A 23362-nucleotide genomic window follows, 5' to 3' on the forward strand; every position below is an offset into this window, starting at 1 on the left:
CAGATTTGACAACTACCAGCAAATAGTTGGTAAAGCCATAGGAATAGATGGGGATTGTATAAAGAATAGTTGCAGAAGGAAGAAAACCCAAGACATTGGGACTATCTGAAGGGAAGGAGTCAGGGAAGAATAACTGAAGTGGGGGATGAGATCCTGAACGTGGTAGAAACCAGACCATTTTAGGAATTCTGTGGTTTACCCTTAGAGCAATTGAAAATTAATGGTTTTGGGGCGCCTGGGTGGCGCAGTCGGTTAAGCGTCCGACTTCAGCCAGGTCACGATCTTGCGGTCCGTGAGTTCGAGCCCCGCGTCGGGCTCTGGGCTGATGGCTCAGAGCCTGGAGCCTGTTTCCGATTCTGTGTCTCCCTCTCTCTCTGCCCCTCCCCCGTTCGTGCTGTCTCTCTCTGTCCCAAAAAATAAAATTAAAAAAAATGTTGAAAAAAAAAAAAAAAAGAAAATTAATGGTTTTACACAGGTTCAGATTTGTATTTTGAAAAGCTAACTCTGAAACATTAAAAAGGTGGGGGCGGGGGGGGGATGGGGGGGATGGCCCCTAGGTGGCTCAGTTAAGCTTCGGACTTTGGCTCAGGTCATGATCTCATGGTTCGTGAGTTAAAGCTCTGCATTGGGCTCTGTGCTGACAGCTTGGAACCTGGAGCCTGCTTCAGATTCTCCCTCTCTCTCTGCCCACCCCCCCCGATTTGCACTCTGTCTCTCTCTCTCTCTCTGTCAAAAGTAAACATTAAAGAAAATTTTTTTAAAAGAAAGAAAAGCTAACTCTGGTTGTTATGAGAATATATCTGAGGGGGGCAAGAATGGAAGAAGGGAGGCCTTTGCAGTATTAAGGTTAGAGTGAAGCAATGAAGTGAAGCAATGTAGTTGGGGAGAAGTGAAGTCTTTGACATTTAGAAAGTAAAACTGATATGGGTTGGTGATGTTTTGTGTAGACAAGAAACAGGAAGGCCTTGTGGATGACTGCTGCATTTCTGGCTTACATAACCAGATGAATTTTATATTTCCACCCTGAAATGTGAAACAGTAGAAGAGAACCTGGGCTAAGTGGTGACCCTGCATGTGGTATGCTGTGAGGTGCCTCCCAATAGAGGACTGAGCAGGAGAAACAAAGATTTAATTGGCCTAAAGATGGTAGATGAAATCATGGATGTGGATAAAACTGCCAAGGAAAAAGACATCAGTGAGAAGGCAGCCAGAGGAGTCTGAAGAATTAAAAGGAACAGAGATGTAGGAGGAAAACCAGATGCTGAGTCGTCATGGAGTCCAGGGGAGAGTTTTTCATGGCAAGTAGTCAATGATGATGGTTATTGAAGACCTCAAGGAAAGCAGCTTCAGCTGGTGATGGAACCTGAACTGAGATGGTGGAGGAGAGGAAATAAAGACAGATTTAGACAGTTTTTATAAAAAGGTTTGGCTTTGAAGGGGGGCAAAGAGATGAAGGGATGTAGGATTCAGTAGAGGTCAGGAAGTGGACTGAGACACACCCAACCGTGTTTCAATGTCAACAGATGACCCAGTCGAGAGAAAACAACAGTGAAAGAATTGATAACTGATCATGGGGGATTCCTGAGGAGGAGGGAGAAAATAGATACAAAAATACATGTGGAAAGGTTAGCTTTTAGTTGGAGGAGGGCCAGCTTTTGTAATTTAACAGGTGAGAGGCAGAGCAGTCATGTGGACATAGGTTTTAGGTTTGGTGGTAGGAAAAGGGAATTCATAGCCAAGCATAGGTTTTCTCTGGAAACAAAGTTTGCAGTCCCTGTGGGACACTCAAGGCCCCAGTGGAGATATCCAGACAGCAGGTGAAGTTCAGAAGACAGGACTAGGCTGGAGACAGTAATTTGAGTGTCCTATACAGAGAGTGGGAACAACTCAGGATCTGGGAAGATCCTCTATCAGTTCCTAGCATATGGGGAGAAAGGACATAGGCAAGATCATTTAGGGCAATGGACTACCCACTACCCAATCTGATTTGTAATTCACTACACACCTGGGTGGGGCCTGAGAGACTGCATGAAAACTGCAATGTCCTTTGCAAAGAGGTGGTCACATTTTGTTAATTATGTCCCTAACATAGAGAAACCTTAACAAAGTGCTGTGGCAGGAGGGTGACAAGGGCCTTGGGCAACAAACATTTACCCCCAGAATAGACTCTCGAAACACTTTTATTTCCGGGTAGAAAGGTGTGATGAGAATCTGTAAGCTGGACGTTTTAGTAGTTAGGAATGGGGCGAGAAGGAAACAGCTCTCAGATTTAACTTTCTCGGGGTTGGTTTCTGAGTGTCCCTGTGTCCTGTGCTGGATGGAGATGTTGGCATCATGCCTGTTAGGGGCGACTTCCTCTTCTTGTTCAGGGGAGGAGGAGCGCCTTTCGTGGCCCCAGTTCAGCCCCAGGACCAATCTTTTGGTGCTCATGACAGAGAAGATTTGGGAGTTTGAGGGCTTTCAACACCCTAATCCTCTGCTTGCCTCCCACCCCTAGGCCACCCTTTCATAGCATGAGGACAAAAGGTGCTTTATTGCAATGTTTTTATTGCATTACTGGAGCAAGTTGGCCAGACTGTTCCCTCTTGGGGAAGATAAACAAAAGACTGAAAAGTATCTCCCCCATCACCTCCCCCCCACCCTCCCCCACAACTGCACAGCAATGTCTGAACACATCTGGTGACAAGAACAATTTGCAAAAGTGGTCTAGGAACTACATTATGAACTGTCCCAACACAAGACATATAGTTGGCTTCTTTGTGAATCAGATATTTTTACATAAACTACATGGTTGGGATTTTTTTTTTTGTTTTTGTTTTTGTTTTTTTGTGTTTTTTTTTTTTTTGTTTTTGACTACATCAAAGACAGTAGAAGAATAGTTTTTCACAAGTAACAACAGGGCACCAAAGTCACATGCTGGAATTTGTAAGGAAACAAGGTTTGTCACAAGTGGCTGCAGCTACAGCAAGGATGAGCAGTTGGCAGCAGAGAGCTCAGCCAGGCCTCCATCTGCACCCTCTGCTTTGAGGCCACAGAAGCCTTATAGAGGCCTACTTTGGAGTCTTAACTGGCAACAAAGACCACCTCAAAAACCAAGAATTGTCCAGATGCAATTCTTGGCCCAAGAGGACCCATGGGGCTGGTTCCTTGCAGCAAGAAGAGGAGACCTATGGAAGACACCACATTTGGCTATCAATGCCTTTAGAGCACATGAGGTCCAAGGTAAGTGGGAGGTCCCAACAAGGCTTGGAGATGGAGTAAAGGTGGTATTAGGAAGTCCTCAACCTTGGCCAAATCAGTGGTAAGGACACAGCTAGCCTATACAGTCCTGAGGCCTGGCCAAGATTTAGCATCTATGATCAGGAAGAGACCAAGAGGACTGTTCTGTGATGAAATCTGTGCCTGGAAAATATGGGGCTAGGACCTGTGTTCAGCAAGCCTCAAGCTGCTTCCATGCTGGTGGCTGGCTTCCCTAGCCAGAAAAACAACAAGCCCCTCTGGTCTTTGTCTCTTTACTCCCTGCTTCAGTGAGGCTGTAGTTAAGATGCCAAGAGAGAGAGTCCCAGGGTCCAAATCATGGGACAGGACACAGAGCTACACTCAGATGAAGGACCATGGAGTAAAAGAGCTGCATGCTACCTCTCCGAGTGGCTAGTAGACTGGTCCCCTATGCCATTTCCACTGGCTCAGGATCAAGCAAGTCATGTGGCAACTAGTCAGAAAAGGTATTTTCCAATTTCTCAAATGATCCCTAAGGCCTTAGTTCCCACAAAGCAACAAATTCAAGAATAAAAAACAGGAAAGAAAAAAGTGAAGGAATGTAGGACTAAAAAAGAAGAGTCCTTCTCTACAAGCCAGCCTTTATTCAAAGTGTAAATATTAAATGGTGTTAGCTCTCTCCCTACACACCCTTAATGTCTGCCTGAAAAGGAGCAACACATGGTTCAATGTCACAGGCATGTATCCTTACTCCTGTTTTATTTTAGAAGAGACACTCGGAACTCACTAAATTTTAGTACCAGAAAGGAGGGATTTCTTGCACCCAATCTTGAGCACCCAACTGCTTAAGCAGGTTCAATACCAGGTACAAGGCCTAGCAGCAACTAAGCTGATACTACTCAGTAAAACTTGCAAGATTTCAAGCTGGCAATGTGGAGAAGGGATGTGCAGTTGGCTATCGTTAAGGGCTTAAGTCAGAATGGGACACTGGAGGGAGGGGTTCATTTGTCTGCCTCACCTAATCCTGAAACTGCTATGTAACCAAAGAAAAACCAAAGATATGCCCTTTTCTTCCTATCCTCATCGTTAGTAACTCTGGAGGTCTTTCCAAAAATTGTAAGCTATTTTTACATCATGGTCCATTCTAGACCCTGTCACCAAGATAAGTGCTCAGGGAAAGCAGTGTTTCTTTCTTTCATCCCACAAATTAGAACTTTCCTAGGTAAGCCTTATGTACCAAGACCCGGATATTGGCTGCTTCTGTAGCTCAGCCAGGATGCCTGACTGCACAGCTTTGGACTCAAACAGCTGACTCACTCTGAACCTATTATGGTTCCAGGACTGGCTTGGAGGCAGCTGGACTCTATTTGTTGAATGAGTGTGGACTGATGGGAGTGGGGCATAATGGAGGTAGGAGTAGATGCCTGCCTCCAACTCTGCTCGCTAGCTTCACTCAGCTGGAAGGTTTAAACCACATGGAGCAGAAGATTCCTGGCCTAAAATCAGGGTCACTGAAGCATGAGGACAGTCTGTGCACATCATCTTAATGGCAGGCTCACAAAAAGGCAAAGTGAAAAACTTCCAGATGGCTTTTACTAACAGTCTAAACTCCAAGCCATTATTTCCTCTCCTTGCAAAAGTTTCAGAAACCACTGTATGGAAGCACATGGGTGATGTAGATGACCCCCAGCCTCTGGGTCTGTGAATTATTGAGGTCCCTGACAACAGTCTGGCTCCCTTCCTGCTACAACCCTAGCCACCTAGATCTCCCCTAAGCCTTACCCAGCAAAGGAGAGGGAGATGAAGGGAAATTAAACCACGTTTACTGTTTCTGCAGGGCATTTAAACTTGGGGAAGCACATGTAAGACTGTTGTTCTATATCATTATTTGGTATATCAAGCCATCTAAAAGCACTGGATTGCACCTTTTCTTTACTCATACAAACAAGTTACAGAGGTTTCAAACAATAGATCATTCTTTTAAGGAAACACCACACAAGCACCAACTTCATTTTATGATTCAAAGCTCACCATGCCCACAAAAAGAACACTATTCCTCATCTCTGAGAAACAAGGGTGGGGCAGAAGGAGTTGCACTGACCAATTTTAGTGTTTGCTAAAACTAACAAATTCTAGTTTTCAAGTTTTGGTACAGAAGTGTGCATTCAGATACTAGTGCTGTCTTTTCCATCAGACCTTAGTCTGGCAACAAATATTATTCTGCTGAGATCAATTTGGTTTCTAAACATAATGCTTCTTTAGAGGAAGGAGCCACTGAGATGCTGACGCCTAACTTGTGTTAGTTAATAAAGTACCTCCAGTTGAAGGTGTTTTTACCCCCTTGACTAAGATTCTCTAAATGAAATCCCAAGCCTCCTCGTTTTCCTTTGGTTGTCTTTTTCACCAAATGCCATTCTACCACAGAACCAAAACAGACTTCTTTTTGGGAGGAAGTTAAGAGAGACCGCCAGATCAAAACTGAACTCCCCAAAGAGCCATGCCCCTGCCACATTCTCAGAGTCGAAGACCAAAAGAGGACAAGGACTCTTCAGAGATTTCCAGATATAAACCCCCACCCCCATCAAACCTAATACGTTCTGCTGAGGGTGCCTGGCTAAACAAAACAAAAACCCCAATGAAATAGGCTTTCCAGAAAACAACATCTGCTTCCAGCTCCCTATGTTGGTGCAGCGGCAGAGCGGAGTCTCAGAGAAGCTCAGGCTTCTTGCACCCCCATCCTGGCAGGCTGCTTCTCGGCCTCTCCACATTCACAGGATCACTTCTTGTGCAAAACAAGCAGTCTACGTAGAAAGAATGCCCTCATAGTCTAATAAAAACTGTAGGAAAAAAATGCTAGAGAGCCACCTCTCTTCCCACTCCCTCTTTATCTGCAGAACGAGGGCATCTGTGCATGGACAGGGTAGGCAAGCCTGACATTGAGGGAGTCGTTGTGCTGAACAAGGGACGTCTGCTGGTAATGGAGCACCAGCTCCTTCAGCGAGCTGTACAGGTTGTAGGGCTCTGCGAAGCCATAGCCCCGAGCAGTGCTGTAGATCACACAGTGCTTCACTTCCCCATCGGCGCTGCCAAGATACAACACACAAACACCACAGGGAATTAGAGCAGGGATGATAAAGAGACCCTAAGTGACCAAAAGTCTGAACAATTTTTCTGCAAAGAGGTTTAGCAGTAAATTTGTAAAATGTCACATCCATGTGTGTCCCCTCACCCCCCTTACAGACTTATCACAGAGGCACCTTTCACCTCCCACCAAGACATGGCAGAAGGAAAATGGATGGTGGCATATAATCACTAAGCTGTGAATCTTCGTGAGGCAAGATTGCACTGGAAAGAGAACCTTTTTTTTTTTTTAAGTATACAAATCAGTGATTTTTTAGAATAGTCACAAGGTTGTGGAAAAATTTCCAGAATATTGTCACTACCCTAAAAGAAACCATGTACTCATTAGCAGTCACACTGTATCCCTCCTCCCCCTGGACCCTAACAAACACTAACCTACTTTCTGTCTCTATATGGATTTGCCTATTCTGGAATTTCACATAAATAGAACACACAATATTGTACAACCTTCTGTATCTGGTTTCTTTCACACTTAGCACATTTTCGAAGTTCGTCCATGTTGTAACCTGCATCAGTTACTTCATCTTGTGGCTGCATAATATTCTGTCTGGATATACCACATTTTATTTATCCATTCATTGACTAATGGGACAAGTGGATTGTTTCTATTTTTTACCATTATGAATAATGTTGCTCAAACATTTGCCAAGTTTTTGTATGGATTATGTTTTTAGTTCTCTTGTATACAGAGCTAGGATATAGAGCTAGGGGTGGAACTGCTGAGTCATATGTTATCTCTTTTTAACTTTTTGAGAAACTGCCAAACTGTTTTCCAAAGTGGTTACACCATTTCATATTCCTGCCAGCAGTGTATGAGGGTTCCAATTGCTTTGCATCCTTGTCAACACTTGTTATTGTCCATCCTTTTTATTATAATCATTCTAGTATAATCTAGTATAATCTAGTATAATCTCACTGTGGTTCTGATTTGCACTTCCCTAAGGACTAATGATGTGAAGCATCTTTTCATAGACTTATTGACCATTTATATGTCTTCTTTACAGGAATGTCTATCCATTTCCTTTGGATAAGTACCCAGTAGTGGAATTACTGGATCATATGGTAGTTCTATTTTTGAGGAACCACTGCCATACTGTTTTCCAGAGTAGCTGTATGAATTTGCATTCCCACCAACAATGTATAAGGGTTCCTTTTTCTCCATGTCTTCACCAACACTTGCTGATTCTTGCATTTTTTATTTTAGCCATTCTGACAAGTGTAAAGTGATAGCTCATTAGGGCTTTAATTTGCATTTCCCTGATGATGAGTGATGTTAAGCGCCTTTTCATGTGTCTGTTGGCCATCTATATTTCTTCTTTGCAAAAATGTCTATTCATGTTCCCTGCCCATTTTTAATTGCATTATTTGGGGGTTTTTTTGTGTTGAATTGTATAAATTCTTTATATATTTTGGATATTAACCCCTTATCAGATATGTCATTTGCAAATGTCTTCTCCCATTCAGTAGGTTTCCTTTTTGTTCTGTTGATGATTTCCTTTGCTGTTTAAAAAGACAGGCTTACTGCAGCATTATTTACAATAGCCAAGATATGGAAGAAACCCAAGTCCATCGATACATGAATGAAGAAGATATGGGAGATACATACACATACATACAAAATGGAATATTAGCCATTAACGAGATCTTACCATCTGCAAAAACATGGATGGACCTGGAAGGTATGATTCGAAGTGAAATCAGAGTAAGACAAATACTATATATGATTTCACTCATATATGGAATTTAAGAAACAAAACAAATGAACAAAGGAAAAAGATTAAAAAAAACCCCAGACCCTTAAGTACAGAGAACTGGTGGTCACCAGGGGTAAGGTGGGTAGGGGGATGGGTGAAATACATGAAGAAGATGAAGAGTACACTTATCTTGGTGAATTTTGAGAAATGTATACAATTGTTGGACTATATAATACACCTGAAACTAATTAACACTGTATGTTAATTGTACGTGACATTTTGTTTAAATGTCTATCCAAATCACCCATTTTTAAATTGGAACATTTGTTTTTTTCCTGTTAAGAGTTATGATTTAGACATTAGTTGCTTCACAGATATATGATTTACAAATATTTTCTCCCATTCTGTGGGTTTTTTCACTTTGATAGTGCCCTTTGATATAAAAAGTTTTTAGGGGTTGCCTGGGTGGCTCATTCAGTTGAGTGTCTGACCTCAAGCTCTGCATTGGGCTCTCTGCTGTCAGTGCAGAGCCCACTTGAGATCCTCTGTCCCCTTCTCTCTCTGCCCCTCCCCTGCTCATGTTTGCTCTCTTTCAAAAATAAAACATTAAAAAGAATAAAGAAGTGTTTAGTTATGGTGAAATCGAATTTATTTCTTCTTTTTTTATTTTTTTAAGGTTTATTCATTTTTGAGAGAGACAGCACAAACAGGGGAGGGGCAGAGAGAGAGGGAGACACAGAATCTGAAGCAGGCTCCAGGCTCTGAGCTGTCTGCACAGAGCCTGACGCAGGGCCAAACCCACAAAACACGAAATCATGACCTGAGCCGAAATTGGATGCCTAACCAACTGAGCCACCCAGGTGCCCCTATTTATTTCTTCTTTTGTTGTTTGTGCTTTTGGTTTGTAAGAAACCATTGCCTAATCCAAAGTCACAAGGATTTATGCCTATGTTTTCTAAGTATTCTGTACCTTTAGCTCTTACATTTAAGTCTGTAATCCATTTTATTTATTTTTATTATTTTTTAATGTTTATTTATTTTTGAGAGAGACCACAAGTGGGGGAAGGGCAGAGAGAGAGGGAGACACAGAATATAAGGCAGGCTCCAGGCTCTGAGCTGTCAGCACAGAGCCTAATGTGGGGCTCAAACCCATGAACCATGAGATCGTGACCGGAGCTGAAGTCAGCCGCTTAACCAACTGAGAGTCACTCAGGTGCCCCACTGAGTTATTTTTTATATATGGTGTGAGGCAAGGGTCCAACTTTATTCTTTTGCATGGCTCTCCCACTGTTCCAGCTCCATGTGTTAGAAATGACTATTTTCTCCACATTGAATTGTCCTGAGACCCTTACTGAAAACCAACTGACCATGAATGTAAGAGTTTATTTCTTGTTTCTCAATTCTATTCATTGATCTACATCTGTATCCTTGTTAGCACCTCAGGATTTTTATTACTAAACCTTTGTTGAGTTTTGAAATCAGGATTTCAACTTTTTTCTATTCCTTCAAAGACCATTTTGGCTGTGCTAGATCCCTTGCTCTCTCATGACATTTTGTCAATTTCTGCAAAAATCCAGCTAGGATTTTTTAATTTTTTAAGTTTATTTTGAGGGAGAGAGCACACGCGTGTGCACAAGCAAGGGAGGGGCAGAGAGAGAGAGGAAGAGAGAATCCTAAGCAGGCTCCATGCTATCAACACAGAACCCAATGCAGGGCTCGATTTTGTGAACTGTGAGATCATGACCTGAGCCAAAATCAAGAGTCAGATGCTCAACCAACTGAGCCACCCAGATGCCCCTGGGATTTTTGATAGGGATTACATTGAACATGTAGATCAATTTGGGAAGTTATTTCCATCTTAACAATATTAAGTCTTTTAATCCATGAGCAGAGGATGTCTTTCCACTTATTTAAGGTGTCCCTTTAAGTTCTTTTAATAACATTTTATAGTTTTAATCCTAGGTATTTTTGATGATATTACAAATGATATTACATGCCTTCTTCATTTTGTTTTCAGATTGTTTATTACTGGTATTTAGAATCCTGCTCTTTTAACCTGCAACCCTGCTGAACTTTAGCTCTAATAGTTTATATTTTCTTTACCAAACTGGATGCTTTTTATTTTTATTTTTCTTGCCCAATTACCCTAACTAGAACCTTGTATACAATGATAATTAGAAGTGGTGAGAGTGGATATCTTTGTCTTCTTCCCGACCTTAGGGGAAAGGATTGTCTTTCACCATTAAGTATATTAGCTCTGGGTTTTTCATAGATACCCTTTATCAGGTTGAGGAAGTACCCTCCTATTCCTAGTTTGTTCAGTGCTTTTTTAACTTGAAAGAGCACTAGATTTTGTCAAATGCTTTTTGTGAGTCTACTGAAATAATCATGTAGTTTTTGTCCATTATCCTATTAATGCAGTATATATTTTGTTGAATTTTTTTTAATGTTTGTTTATTTTTGAGAGAGAGAGAGAGCACAAGCATGGGAAGAGCAGAGGGAGAGAGGGAGACACAGAATCCTAAGCAGGCTCCAGGCTCTGAGCTGTCAGCACAGAGCCCAACATGGGGCTTGAACCCACGAACTGCAAGATCATGACCTGAGCCGAAGTCAGACATTTGAGGATTTCCCAAATTTCTGTTTTTGATTTCCAGTTTCTTTGCATTGTGGTTAGAAATCATATTTTGTGATATTTCAACATACCTCACAATGTTTGAGACGTATTAACGTTTTAAACATACTCTGAGACTCGTGACCTAACCTATGGTTAGGTTGAGTCTCTTGCAAAGGTGTACTTTTTCTCCTTCCTTTAGCCTCAGACTTGACCACATTGAGGTCCACAGCAATGTAGATCTCCCTTGCTTATGAAAACTACCTGCAGTCAAATATCATGCTGGCATTCATGCTGAGGATGGCTGTAAGCAAAAGTCTGGCAACACAAAGACTTCCACTTGTTTATCAGCCATTCTGCCTACAGTAATCTCCCAATATACCTAGAACATTTGCTTAAGTAGTTTTTTTTAGGAGATTCTCATAGCAAAATTCACATGATTATGTAGTAGGAAGTCACACATGGAACTCACTCGTTTTTCCATTTTAATTTGTTAATGACATCATAAAGAAGCTTAAGAAGAAATTGCTTAACTCTACAGCCTTCTCAGGCTGAAGACCTGCAGCCAGCAATGCCTGTATTCATAGGTTAGGGATTCAACTCTGATCCTTATTGCCATTTGGGATAAAAAAATTTGATTAGGGATAGATCTAGATCAAAAAGGAAGCAGAAGGCTTGAACGATACTATAAAACAACTAGACCTCACTGACCTATCCAGAACACTACACCTAACAACTGCAGAATACACATTCTTCTCAAGTGCACGTGAAACATCATCCAGGATAGACCAGAGGTTAGGCCACGAGTCTCAATACGTTTAAAACGTTAATACGTCTCAAACATTGAGAGATATGTTGAAATCTCACATAATATGATTTCTAACCACAGTGCAAAGAAACTGGAAATCAAGCGTCCGACTTCAGCTCAGGTCATGATCTCACGGTTTGGGAGTTTGAGCCCCACATTGGGCTCTGTGCTGATAGCTCAGAGCCTGGAGCCTGCACTGGATTCTGTGTCTCCCTCTCTCTCTGCCCCTCCCCCACTCTCATTCTGTCTCTCTCATAAACATTAAAAACTGTTTTCAAAAAGAAAACTAATAGAATAGACTTTTCCAAACAAAGTCATAAAATCATCTTATGGAAAATACCCAATATTTTCTATCAGTACCCCAACAGAATACTATTTAAGTATAAAATTTATATAGTTTTTCTTCTGAAGTAAAAACAGTTCTTAATCAAGCCTTACTTAAACTGACACTGAAGCCCAAATTAGACATGAGGAGACTACTAAAGAATTATGTGATCTTTTCAATTGAAGAACTCACATTACTTTTCACAAATACCTGAAATCCAGTAGTAACATTGCAGGGCCTAATCTACTTACCATTTAAATTAAATTCCCCCAGGCGTGCCTGGGTGGCTCAGTTGGTTAAGCTCTGACTCAGGTTATGATCTCATGGTTTGTGAGTTGGAGCTCCGCAGCATGGGACTCTATGCTGACAGCTTGGAGCCTGGAGCCTGCTTCAGATGCTGTGTCTCCCTCTCTCTGTCTACCCCTCCCCCACTCATTCTCTCTCCCTCTCTCAAAAATGAATAAACATTAAAAAATTTTTTTTTAATTTTTTAAAAAAATTAAAATCCCCTAAAGAATTTCAGATATCATTTCTCCTAAAGCAACAAACTGTTTTCCTTGTACAAATATTAATGGTCTAAGCCATGGGTCCTCATTACTGTACTTGAAATAATTTTAACAGAATTTGATGAGGGGCTGAGTGTCTATTAATCAATGCAAAAGTTTTCAAAAGGTTAACCCCCCAGAGAAGACTTACACCACAGAGCAAGCATAACATCCTTTCTTGCTACTCTCACGAATTAAGAATGCACCATCAGGTTTCCCATAAAGCAAGTCCTCTGCTTGTACTCGATTGATATCCTCAACAAACCAGGTTTTCTCATCATAATGGGGCAGGTTTTCATCTTCCTCATTGATAAAATAGGTCCTAAAAATTAAATGTTAAAATGTTATTCTAACAATCAGGTTACTTTATATCTAAAAGCAAACTCATGAATAAGACACTCTTCTAAATCTTTAACCACAAAATGACAAAGTGAAACAATAATTACTTATATGGTTTTTAACAACTTCATTGTTTGCTATGGTGCAGAAAGCACAAAAATCACATGTCTCATCCAATCAGCTGACACATGAATGTCTGAATGTGCAATGCTTATGCACCTAGGTTTCATGTGTCTCAGCAGGTCTCTGACCTTAAGTACTCTTCAAGTAATTCAATTCAAGAGGTGCAAAGTTCTTGATTTAATGTCCTCAAGTGACAATGAGAACCAACATTTAGCATGTATGAAGAGGGCTCATGTCTTATATTGGGAACAAAACCCTCTGACAGAAAGGTAAATAACTTACTCATCAGCATCTTCATTCTTGATTCCCAGCCAGGCATTTAGGCGTTTCTGTCTGACTCCTTTGTGATTGAGCCATCTGCCAGAGGGAAGACACCAGTGTCAGTATCTGTGCCAACTCTGCCCAAAGTAGACATGTCCAAGCCAACCAAATTTCCAGAGTCCAGGAACCTTTTATTTTAACCCATTCCCACTAAGAATGGCCAGAGATTTCCTTAAACTAGTTTCTCCTTAACTTTTCCTTCAACTTTCTGCAAAAAAGCAGAAACACAGGGAGGTACCTGAAATTAGGCACTTACCTCATTTTTCAATTTTCCTGTTCTAGAAGGTTGTACCACCATAAGCACACATACACTTGCACTCAAACAGAGAGTGACATGTGTTTCTGAAATCATTAGTTACATGAGCATGGTGTCACATTAGCAATCTCCACTAAGCCAGAAGACTGAAGTCCTGGATGGCCTACTATATTGAGTTAAACATTCCAAAACAATTTCAAGTCCTATTATTTGCACCTAAGCAAGCCACAAGAAATTCATGGTGACAATCTGAGTAATTAATACAAATTTACTTTATCACTAGGCAAATCATAGTATTTTTAAATATACCAAACCAACACTTTAGATGCAAAACAACATAAACCATTATATTTAGTTCTTTTGACATGGCCACTGGTCTAAAACTTGAGTATAAAAACTCTTTCATCACCATCCTCCAACCAGGCTCCTGATCACTCAGGTCTCATCATAAACATCATCTCTCTGGGAGGACTGCCCTAATCATCCCAATGAATGCTATCCCCTTGCTATTCTCTATACTTTACCTTATCACCTTCATAGCACTTTCCTGACATTATTTTGTATTTTCACTTATGTTTGTCTTCCCCACTAAAATGTAAGCTGCTTTAAAGAAAGGAGTCCAGGGGCGCCTGGGTGGCGCAGTCGGTTAAGCGTCCAACTTCAGCCAGGTCACGATCTCGCGGTCCGTGAGTTCGAGCCCCGCGTCAGGCTCTGGGCTGATGGCTCAGAGCCTGGAGCCTGTTTCCGATTCTGTGTCTCCCTCTCTCTCTGCCCCTCCCCCGTTCATGCTCTGTCTCTCTCTGTCCCAAAAATAAATAAACGTTGAAAAAAAAAAAAATTAAAAAAAAAAAAAAAAAGAAAAGAAAGGAGTCTGTCCTGTTGTTCATGTCCCCACTGCTGAAAACAGTGCCAGCACCTAGTAGATATTCAACAAATACCTCCCTAAACACCCTATGTGTCTTTACCACCAGGTGATGATTTATCACACATGATGTGAGCTCTCTTTTATATTTAGCCTACATTATTTGTTAAAGGAGCTTTCAAGGTTTAGTTTGCCATACTTATTCATGCCTCTTGGGATGGTATATTTCTTTTTTTTTTTTTAACGTTTATTTTTTTTATTTTTGAGACAGAGACAGAGCATGAATGGGGGAGGGGCAGAGAGAGAGGGAGACACAGAATCGGAAGCAGGCTCCAGGCTCTGAGCCATCAGCCCAGAGCCCGACACGGGGCTCGAACTCGCGGATCGCAAGATCGTGACCTGAGCTGAAGTCGGACGCTTAACCGACTGAGCCACCCAGGCGCCCCAAGGGATGGTATATTTCTTAACCTCATCACTTTCCAGAGAAAACAAGGGCTTCCATTCATTCCATTGGTCCATGGCATAAGTCTTCTTCTTGGGCCTTTCTTCAGTTTCACTATGTGACCAGAACCACATAAGCTTTCCAAGAGCAGACACACCCTAATTTTAGACAAGGGTACTTCCTTGCCTTCTTTCCAAAGTTCTTCTGTATGCTAGGTGTGCTTGCTGGACTTTTTTTTTTTTTTTTTTTTTTTGCCACAATAGCAAACTGAAATGATCCCTAAAGAGGAGTTACTAAAAACTATTCAGCACAGCATAGTTGTAATTGTTTGCCCTCAAAACTTATCACCTTAAATTTTACTCTACTGAAACTCAACAGCTACTGTTCCAACCTCTAAGCTTTTATTTTCTCCCCACTCTCTTTCTCACACAAAGAAACCCTGAAGCCTACAGAAAACCCAGTCAGAGGTTTTTACTCTGTCTTCTGCCATGAGTTTGAATAAAGTTATGTTACATGCTTGAAAGTCACCCATAAACATATTTCATAACATTCATTACCTAGAACAAAACCTAATCTATTTTCCTTTTTCATGGATTCTTTCCTTCTATAAAAGTCATTTGTTCTAAAAATCTAACACCTTGTTCTGATGATATATCTTTCAATCTATATTTAAATAATGTCCCTATATCTAACTAAACCATATAGTTTTCCATAATATTAAACAGTTGGGTTTTAACTATTTAAATCCTTAGGTCAAATTATCTTGCATGCCTGCCATCAGCACATTTCTATTACTTGACTACAGAGTTTCATTTCTTAAATATATAAACCCTTTAATAGACTGTCCTATATACTTATTTGTAGGCCCCCACTATTAGTGTCCTTGTCTATGCCTATGAGGCGTAGTTTCTATTTCTGTGGTTCTATGTAATCAAAGATTCTGGGTTTTGTATGTAGGTGTCACAGATTATGAGTCTGGAGTTCTCTCTTGTGCAAGAGAGTGGACACAGAATTGAATAGGAGGAAGGCTAATGTCCAGGAGAAGACAAGAGCCCCGAACAGGGGCTTCATCTCCATATTTATTGGGCTCACAAGATATTACCCATGTGGTGAACATGAAGAAAACAAGATCTTACACACATGGCCATGGAGAAAACAATCAGTCAGTAATCGTAAACTTGTGTGTGCAAGAAGCAAAGGGTCTGAGGGGCAAATGGAGTTTGTGATTACAAAGTACAATAGTATTCTGGCGTCAGACGGAAAGTAATTTCACTCATGATCCCATTTACAGTATCTCGCTAGCTAACCTCGGGAGTTTTCATCCCATGGTGGTGGCTTTCCACCCTAAGCCCCATTTATAGGCAAACATTATTTCCCCACATATAGGCAAACATTAACCTGTACTTTTTAAGCTACACCACACTGCCCACACCACACCCACCCTCTGAAATTTCCATTTGTACAGACTGGAGTCTGGAATGCTACATTCTGATTTGCCCCACACGCTGACTAGGTAAACTCTGGTATTGCCAACTACTAACCAGGATTGCTTTCCTAAATTCTTATAATCTCACTGGCTGGTTTCTTAATTACAAATCTCTTCTACCTCTGACATGTCTAGTGCCAGCAGTAATGTGGGGCTGGGGTTTTCTCCCATACGGGCTCAGATTACTCACACAAGGTGCTGATCTCGGATCTTGCGCAGCTGGATCAGGTCAGGTTTGATACTGTTCATTTTTTTATCTATTTCTCGGTTGTCCAAAGCTTGTTTCTTCAAATCTTGCTCTAGACGCATTTTGCTATCATGAATCTCACCCAGACGTGATTTCAATTTGTCATAATTCATCATAATTCTGTGAAAACATTTGACATATTAAGGCTAAACCAGGAACCAAACAGAAGTATTCTATACTATGAGCATAGTCCTAGTATCTTAGGTGTGGTGGATATTTGTTGTTTTTGCCTGGTCCATATCCATTCTCGCTCTTGGTAATGGCACCTTGATGTTCCCTGTAGGTAAGGGCTCCCTGCCCCCATCTCAGAGTCATGATGAATATTCACACAACCCAGCCTGGGCAATAAAAGTATTCCACCATTACATCCTATCGCCACACTCAGACCACAGTGACTAGTTCAGGAATGAGAATAATACCCGAATTGACCCAATGAGAGTCAATTCTAGGACTTTTGCTAGAACTATTATAAACAGAGATTCTCTCTTTCCACTCAATTGCTAAGTTATAAATATGTGATTCTAGGACTCCCAGCAGCTATACCACCAACCTCATAGGGAAAGCCTGCCTAAGGATGAAGCCAACACAGAGAAAACCTAAGGCAAAATACAGGGTATAAGAAAGAATACTGATGACCTTGTTTGGGCCCTGGATCCAGCCATGACTAAACAAGTAAAGCTCTATGTATGATATTCAAGAGGTAGCACAATATAACAGTTAAGAGCAACAGCTTTGGAGTCAGGCTGCCTAAGTTTGAATCTCTGCCCTGCCACTTGTGTGGCTATGGGCAAGTTACCTAACCTCTTTGTGCCTTTATCTCCTCATTTGTTTAAATGGGCCCTATAATAGTACCTACTTCACTAAATTATTATGTGAATTAAATGTAGTAATACATCTAAAAGGACTAAACAGTGCCTGGTACATCCTGGTAAGCACTCAGCAGATAATGGCCCTAAGCTTTTCTAGCACACAAAGTTTTGCTGTGCTCTGAAGACAAGTGTCTGTGTCACTCATTTGTCACTTAATATAATACATGGTTTTATATTCACGTTAAAACTTCTTCATCAGATACTTTACCTCCCTTTGCAACTGAACCACAAGTTCTTTTCTATTTCTTCATCTTAATAATAATGCCATTTATTGATATCCTATGCCAACATACATACACACACATGCCTTTCTGCAACGTAAGTATACATGTATGTGTCTATCACTTGATTCTCAATGCATTTCAAAAAGATATTATCCAGTTTACGGAGGAGGAAATGGGCTTAGAGAATTAAGTAACTTACCCAAGGTTACACAACTAGTACGTGGTCAATACAGAATCCAAGCCCATGGTTTTAATGGTTTTAACCATTAAGCTATCCTGCCTCAACAGCACTTAGCCCTATTCTTATGCACACAGAAGTTCACTGACACTTTGATACTAGTAATGAGAAGTAATTATGCCTTTCCCTTGCAAATGATTCATTTTTATCTACTATCCACTTTTTCATTCCTCATCCCACTGTTACTTGGCTTGGTCTCCCAATATTCCACTAAATTTGCTATGATAAAGGCTTCCAATATCCTTTTAGTTGCCAGACCCAATATTTCTCAGGCTGCACACTCTCTGTGTAATCTCATTCTTAGTATAACTTTACACTTATAACCTTAGTATAACCTACACACTTATGCCTCCCAAATCCTTTCTGTACCTTGAGTTCCAAAACCAAATAACCAGCTGCCTGCTTCTCAGACAACTCCATTTGGTTTCTCACAGGAACTTCAAATTCATTGGTTCCAACCCTGAACCTTCCTCACGTACTTTCTATTTTAGTAAATAACACCATTCCTTAGTCTAAGAAATAATCTAGGAATCCTAGAAATCTAGGAGTAATCTTTGACTTCTCCCACACCAACCATATCTAGTCAGGTATCAAGTCCTCAGTATTTCCATTAATTCCCCCTCCTTTCCTGCCATTGCTCTGGTTCAGGCCCTCACCATCATTTAACCTGATGACCACAAACACTGCAGTCACCTGCAAGAGTCAAGCTGGTCTTCCTGCCCATAGTCTTGTTCAGCCTCCAATTTATTCTCAGACTGCTGCTGTTTATTTTCAGTTCAACAAATATTCAGTGAGCATCACCATGTACGTTCAGGTACCATAACAGATGCTGGAGCTATCAGGGAAAATAAGCCACCATCCTTATTTCACCAACAAGCTTGCAGTTTAGTGGGTGTGACATCTGGCAAAGTCACGGTAGGAATCAGGACCAGATACTGTAGGGGTAGGGACAAAAAGCTCCTAAACCAGTCTAGAAAATCAGGGAAATTTTTCTTAAAAAAGTCATGTGTAAGCTAAATCCTAAAGGATGAGCAGGAGTTAAAAATTTGGAAGGACATAGAAGGAACACAGAACAGAGGCAGTTCAATTTGGTGCCATTAGTGGGAACAGCAAATAGTTCCATATAGCAGGACTGTGAAGTTTACAAGGGTAAAAGCAGACACAACAGAGATTATTGGGGAAGAAAAGAAGTCTCTTCTCATTGATGCACTTGGAAGTGTTAGATAGATTTACCGTTCAATTTCCTTTTCATTCCCCTCTCTGCGAAATCGCTCGATATATTCTTTGCTATGCTGTTCTTGTGTGTGACACTGCTCTTCAAATATTTTAATTGTTTCATTAAAAGCTTCTATTGCAGTCCTTTTCATCTGTATTTCCTACAAAGGAGAAAAAGAAAAGACATACACTTTATCTTTTTTTTTTTTTCTGGTAACCTTGGTCTTAAATCTTGTAATTCTAATTACAATTCCACAGAAAATGAAAGATGGCTAAAACAACTCTTACTTATTTAACTCCCACCCTTAATACTTATATGCAAACTACATCACTCAAACCCTAAAATAGAAGAAAAAAACTATTACTTGAAATATAGCTGAGATCCACAAAAAGGCCTGAGTTGCTTAGATTAACCCTAAACACTTTCAGATATTTTTTTTAATGTTTGTTTATTTTGATATAGAGAGAAAACATGTGTGCACAAGCGGAAGAGAGGAAGAGAGAGAATCCCGAGGCTCCATGCTGTCAGAGCAGAGCCCAACAAGGGGCTCAATCTCACAAATCGTGAGATCATGACCTGAGTTGAAATCAAGAGTCCAATGCTTAACCGACTGAGCCACCCAAGTGCCCTGAACACTTTGAAGACAAAGATAAAATTATGTTTTTGCACTCATTGTAGTGCTGACCCCCAAAAGGCGCTGAAGAAGTGAATGGATACAGTGGAGGAGTCCATACACCAACGTACAAAGCCTTATTCCCAGAAAAGTCCTATAGAGTCTATTTATTCTTATTATCATTTCTAAAACATGTAGTTTTTCTAAACATATTCATCAGTAGATTAATCTCAGAAGCAGAAAATGAGGGGTGCCTGGATGGTTCAATCAGTAGAGCATCAGACGCTTAACCTCAGGGTTATACATTTGAGCCCCACGTTGGGTATAGAAATTACTTAACAATAAAAAAAATCTTAAATTTTTTTTTAATGTTTATTCTTGAGAGAGACAGAGCATGAGTCGGGGAGGGGCAGAGAGAGAGGGAGACAAATCTGAAGCAACTTCCAGGCCCCACACTGCCAGCACAGAGCCCAACACAGGGTTCAAACCCACAAACTGTGAGATCATGACCTGATCCAAAGTCGGACACTTAACCGACTGAGCCACCCAGACGCTCCCCAAAAAATCTTTAAAAAGAAAAGGAAAAGCAGAAAATGAAAGGGGGAAGAATAGCAGCTAAGTCAGATGCAGAGGAGCATCTGGGTGGCTCAGTAGGTTAAACGTCTGACTTCGGCTCAGGTCATGATCCCAAGGTTTGGGAGTTCGAGCCCTACATCAGGCACTCTACTGTCAGCGCACAGCCTGTTTCAGATCTTCTGTCCCCCTCTCTCTGCCCCTCCCCTGCTGATTTGCTCTCTCTCTCTCTCAAAATAAATAAACTTAAAAAAAACAAAATTATATGCAGAATAAGATGAAAAACTAAAAACTTCACAAACAAATGCCCGGTAGGCTAAGCCATTTAGCACTAGGATAAGTAGTCCTATACATTTTGATGAGCTCTGAGGTTTTTTTTAGACTTCAGCATCTGAACTCAGATTCCCCCAAATCTTCAGAGGGTTAAAATTTTGTACAATTTATATTAGAAAGTCAAGAAATATTTTAAAGGTCTAGAAAATTGCTATCCTGAATATTTACAGTTTTTAAAGTTTGGTGTTTATGGGATAATTCCTCAAAACTATCCAGCATTGATTAATTTTAACAAATGATTACCGAGAATCCACTATACAGAAAGTACAGTCTGGTGGTAAAGAGATTAATAAAACATGAAGCCTGCCCTCCAGGTTTCAGAACACACAGGTGAAACAGATTTCCGAACTCTGATAAGGTTTTGTTCCATGTCATGGCAGAGACAATCAAATCAGGGTGAATTACTTCTTTACAGAGGCTTCATGGAGGCTACAAGAACCTTATGATGTTCCATATGCTTGAAGTTATACATATCTCAAATAGTGCTGTAAACTTATTGGAATGCCCATATCTAAATATCTAGCTACAAATTCTGCAACTCTCAAATTATAGTGGAGGGTCTTGGCTCCCTTGCAAGATCAAAAATTACCTATGAAGCCCTGGCCCTATATCCTTAAAGAAGACACTAATAATTCAGACTTTACTATAACTGGTGTTTGTGTTGGTAGGTAAAGCAGCAAAGGGAAAATATTTATAGCATTGCCGAAGCAGCAGCTGCCCCATAAACAATGTCACAATACCTACCACAAAAAAACTGTAAATCTACCTATATCTACACCCCTTCTCTCCTTTCTCCTCTCCAGCCCTTCTTATGGTTCCTTCTCATCAGCATACAAACAGGTTCTAGTAACACCACTTTGAAAAAATAATCCCTTAACCCTAAATTCTCTTCCAGTCAATTAAGTTCCTTGAACAAACTATCTATATAGGCTGTCTCTCTTTCCTCATCTCTCATTCTCACTCCAACTCACTCTTTTCCGGCTTCTGTACCTACCATTCCACAGAGACTGTCTTTCCAAGGTTATCAATGATCTCATTGCCCAATTCCTGTCCCCTATCCCAATCCATCCCTAAATCCTATCAATTCCTCCTAATTACATGTAATCCAGATGTCAAATATCCCCACATGCAATCTATTCTCATCCTGTGCCAACTATGACTCAGGATACACCATCTCTTCCCATTCTCTGGGAAGAATTCACTTCCAACAAAGCAATCCAAATTTTATCTAAGGTTTCACAGAAACCTTAGGCAGTCTATAACACTTATAAATATTGAAACATTTATAAACAGAGGAGATCAATTCTTTAACTTCCCTTTAACACTCACTATCCTCACTGTCCCAGCACATCTCCTGTACTGCTAATAATCACTGGATATTCCTCTTCCTCCACCTCCCAAAGCCTTAAACCTCATGGCTCTTCTCTGCTCAGCCATCTTACGTCTTTCTCTCAGTTCTCACACACCCAGATTTAGCCCTCTCCTAGCTTCAACTTAGTGGTTTTTGCAGTTTCCTCCATCTACTCCCATACCCAGCTCCCCAACCAAGGATTCCAAGTCCAGAATGCAGTCTCACACCAGCTGCTCAGAACTCATACTCTGTGGTTAAATCCCCAGTATTACTGAGCATGCGGACAACATGTGGAGCCTTCTTCGCTTCCTCCAGTCATGACAAGAAAGCGGAAATGCAGTTCTAGGGGCACCTGGGTGACTCAGTCACTTAAGCATCTGACTCTTGATTTCAGCTCAGGTCATGATCCTCACAGTTGGTAAGGTCAAGCCCCACATCGGGCTCTGAGCTGACAGTATGGCACCTGCTTGAGATTCTCTCCCTCTTTCTCTGCTGTTCCCCAGCTCATGTGCACACCTTGTTGAGATGACAACCTTTGAGCAAAGACTTGAAGGAGGGGAGGGGGTTAGCCAGCTGACTATCTGGGCAGGCGGTGCAGTGGGGGAGTGTTTCAGGCAAGGAAGTGGCCAGTAAAACACTCAACGGTAGGAAGCAGGTCTAGTATATTCGAAGAACAGCAAAGAGGATAGCATGGTTGGAGAAGAGAGAAGTAATGAGGCCAGAGAGGAAGAGGAGCGCAGATTATGCTGGGCACTGTAGAAAGCACTCTGGCTTTCCTATGTGTAAACCGTGGAACCACAGACAGGTGTTAAAGGAGTACTGTGATCCTACCTAGGTTTTACAAGTATAGGTTTCCCCTACATAGAGTTCCTATGAAACCTTTCACAAACCAAAATGGCATAAAGCAAAGAAACAATTAACATTAATTTACATGGAAAAAATTTTTGCAGTGTTCCCAAACTCAAAAAATAACTTCTCTTGGGCTTTTTTTTCTGAATACCTTAGGACACATCTTACTAACAGGTGCACAAAGTAAATGGAGAGAAGCACAGATGCTCACAGACACAGTTCAAAGCTATAGTGGCTTGATGCTGAGTGTAGTTCCCGGGGAGGGAACTTGGCAGCACCATTCCCACTGCTTGGGGTGCACACTGCCTTTGTAACAGCTTGATGCAAAACAAACTCTGAATGCTATTGTCACTTTTTGCCTTTTTTTGTAAAAGCAGAACTCTTCAGATTTATTTCAGTTAGTGAAAACAAGTACTAATGTAGGTCTTTCATAAAAGCCAAGTGGTGTAATGAGAACTTGCAAAATGCAGGGCACACCTGCATCTCCTAGCTGCTCTGTTGAGAACTGATCAGGGAGAGTGAAGCATGGATAAGGGCAAGAAGATCAGTTAGGAGGTTTCTGTGGTAAATCAAAGTAAGAAATGACAGTGACTTAGATCAAGGTATCAGCAGTGGATGTGAGGAGAAGGGGTTGCATTCTGGCTATATTCTAAAGGTAAAGTCAACAGAAATTCTTA

The 23362-nt window shown here is 41.0% G+C and overlaps 1 protein-coding gene across 3 annotated transcripts in view; it reads right to left on the minus strand.

The window, feature by feature from the left end:
* Positions 1-2527: 2527 nt before the first annotated feature.
* The window catches only part of PIK3R3 (phosphoinositide-3-kinase regulatory subunit 3), a 138118-nt gene continuing 117283 nt past the window's right edge, over positions 2528-23362 (minus strand). For all 3 annotated transcript variants that reach the window (XM_086716835.1, XM_025931842.2, XM_086716836.1), the window contains 5 exons: positions 18984-19126; positions 16363-16539; positions 13088-13162; positions 12495-12665; positions 2528-6302 (listed from right to left, as the gene is read on the minus strand). In XM_086716835.1, coding sequence (XP_086572961.1) covers positions 6104-6302; positions 12495-12665; positions 13088-13162; positions 16363-16539; positions 18984-19126 — 765 coding nt within the window. In that variant the 3' untranslated portion in view covers positions 2528-6103. The remainder of the gene's footprint in view (positions 6303-12494; positions 12666-13087; positions 13163-16362; positions 16540-18983; positions 19127-23362) is intronic.

The sequence above is a fragment of the Puma concolor genome, chromosome C1 (assembly GCF_028749965.1).
Source record: "Puma concolor isolate L17-30 chromosome C1, mPumCon1.1.hap2, whole genome shotgun sequence".
Taxonomy (NCBI): Eukaryota; Metazoa; Chordata; class Mammalia; order Carnivora; family Felidae; genus Puma; species Puma concolor.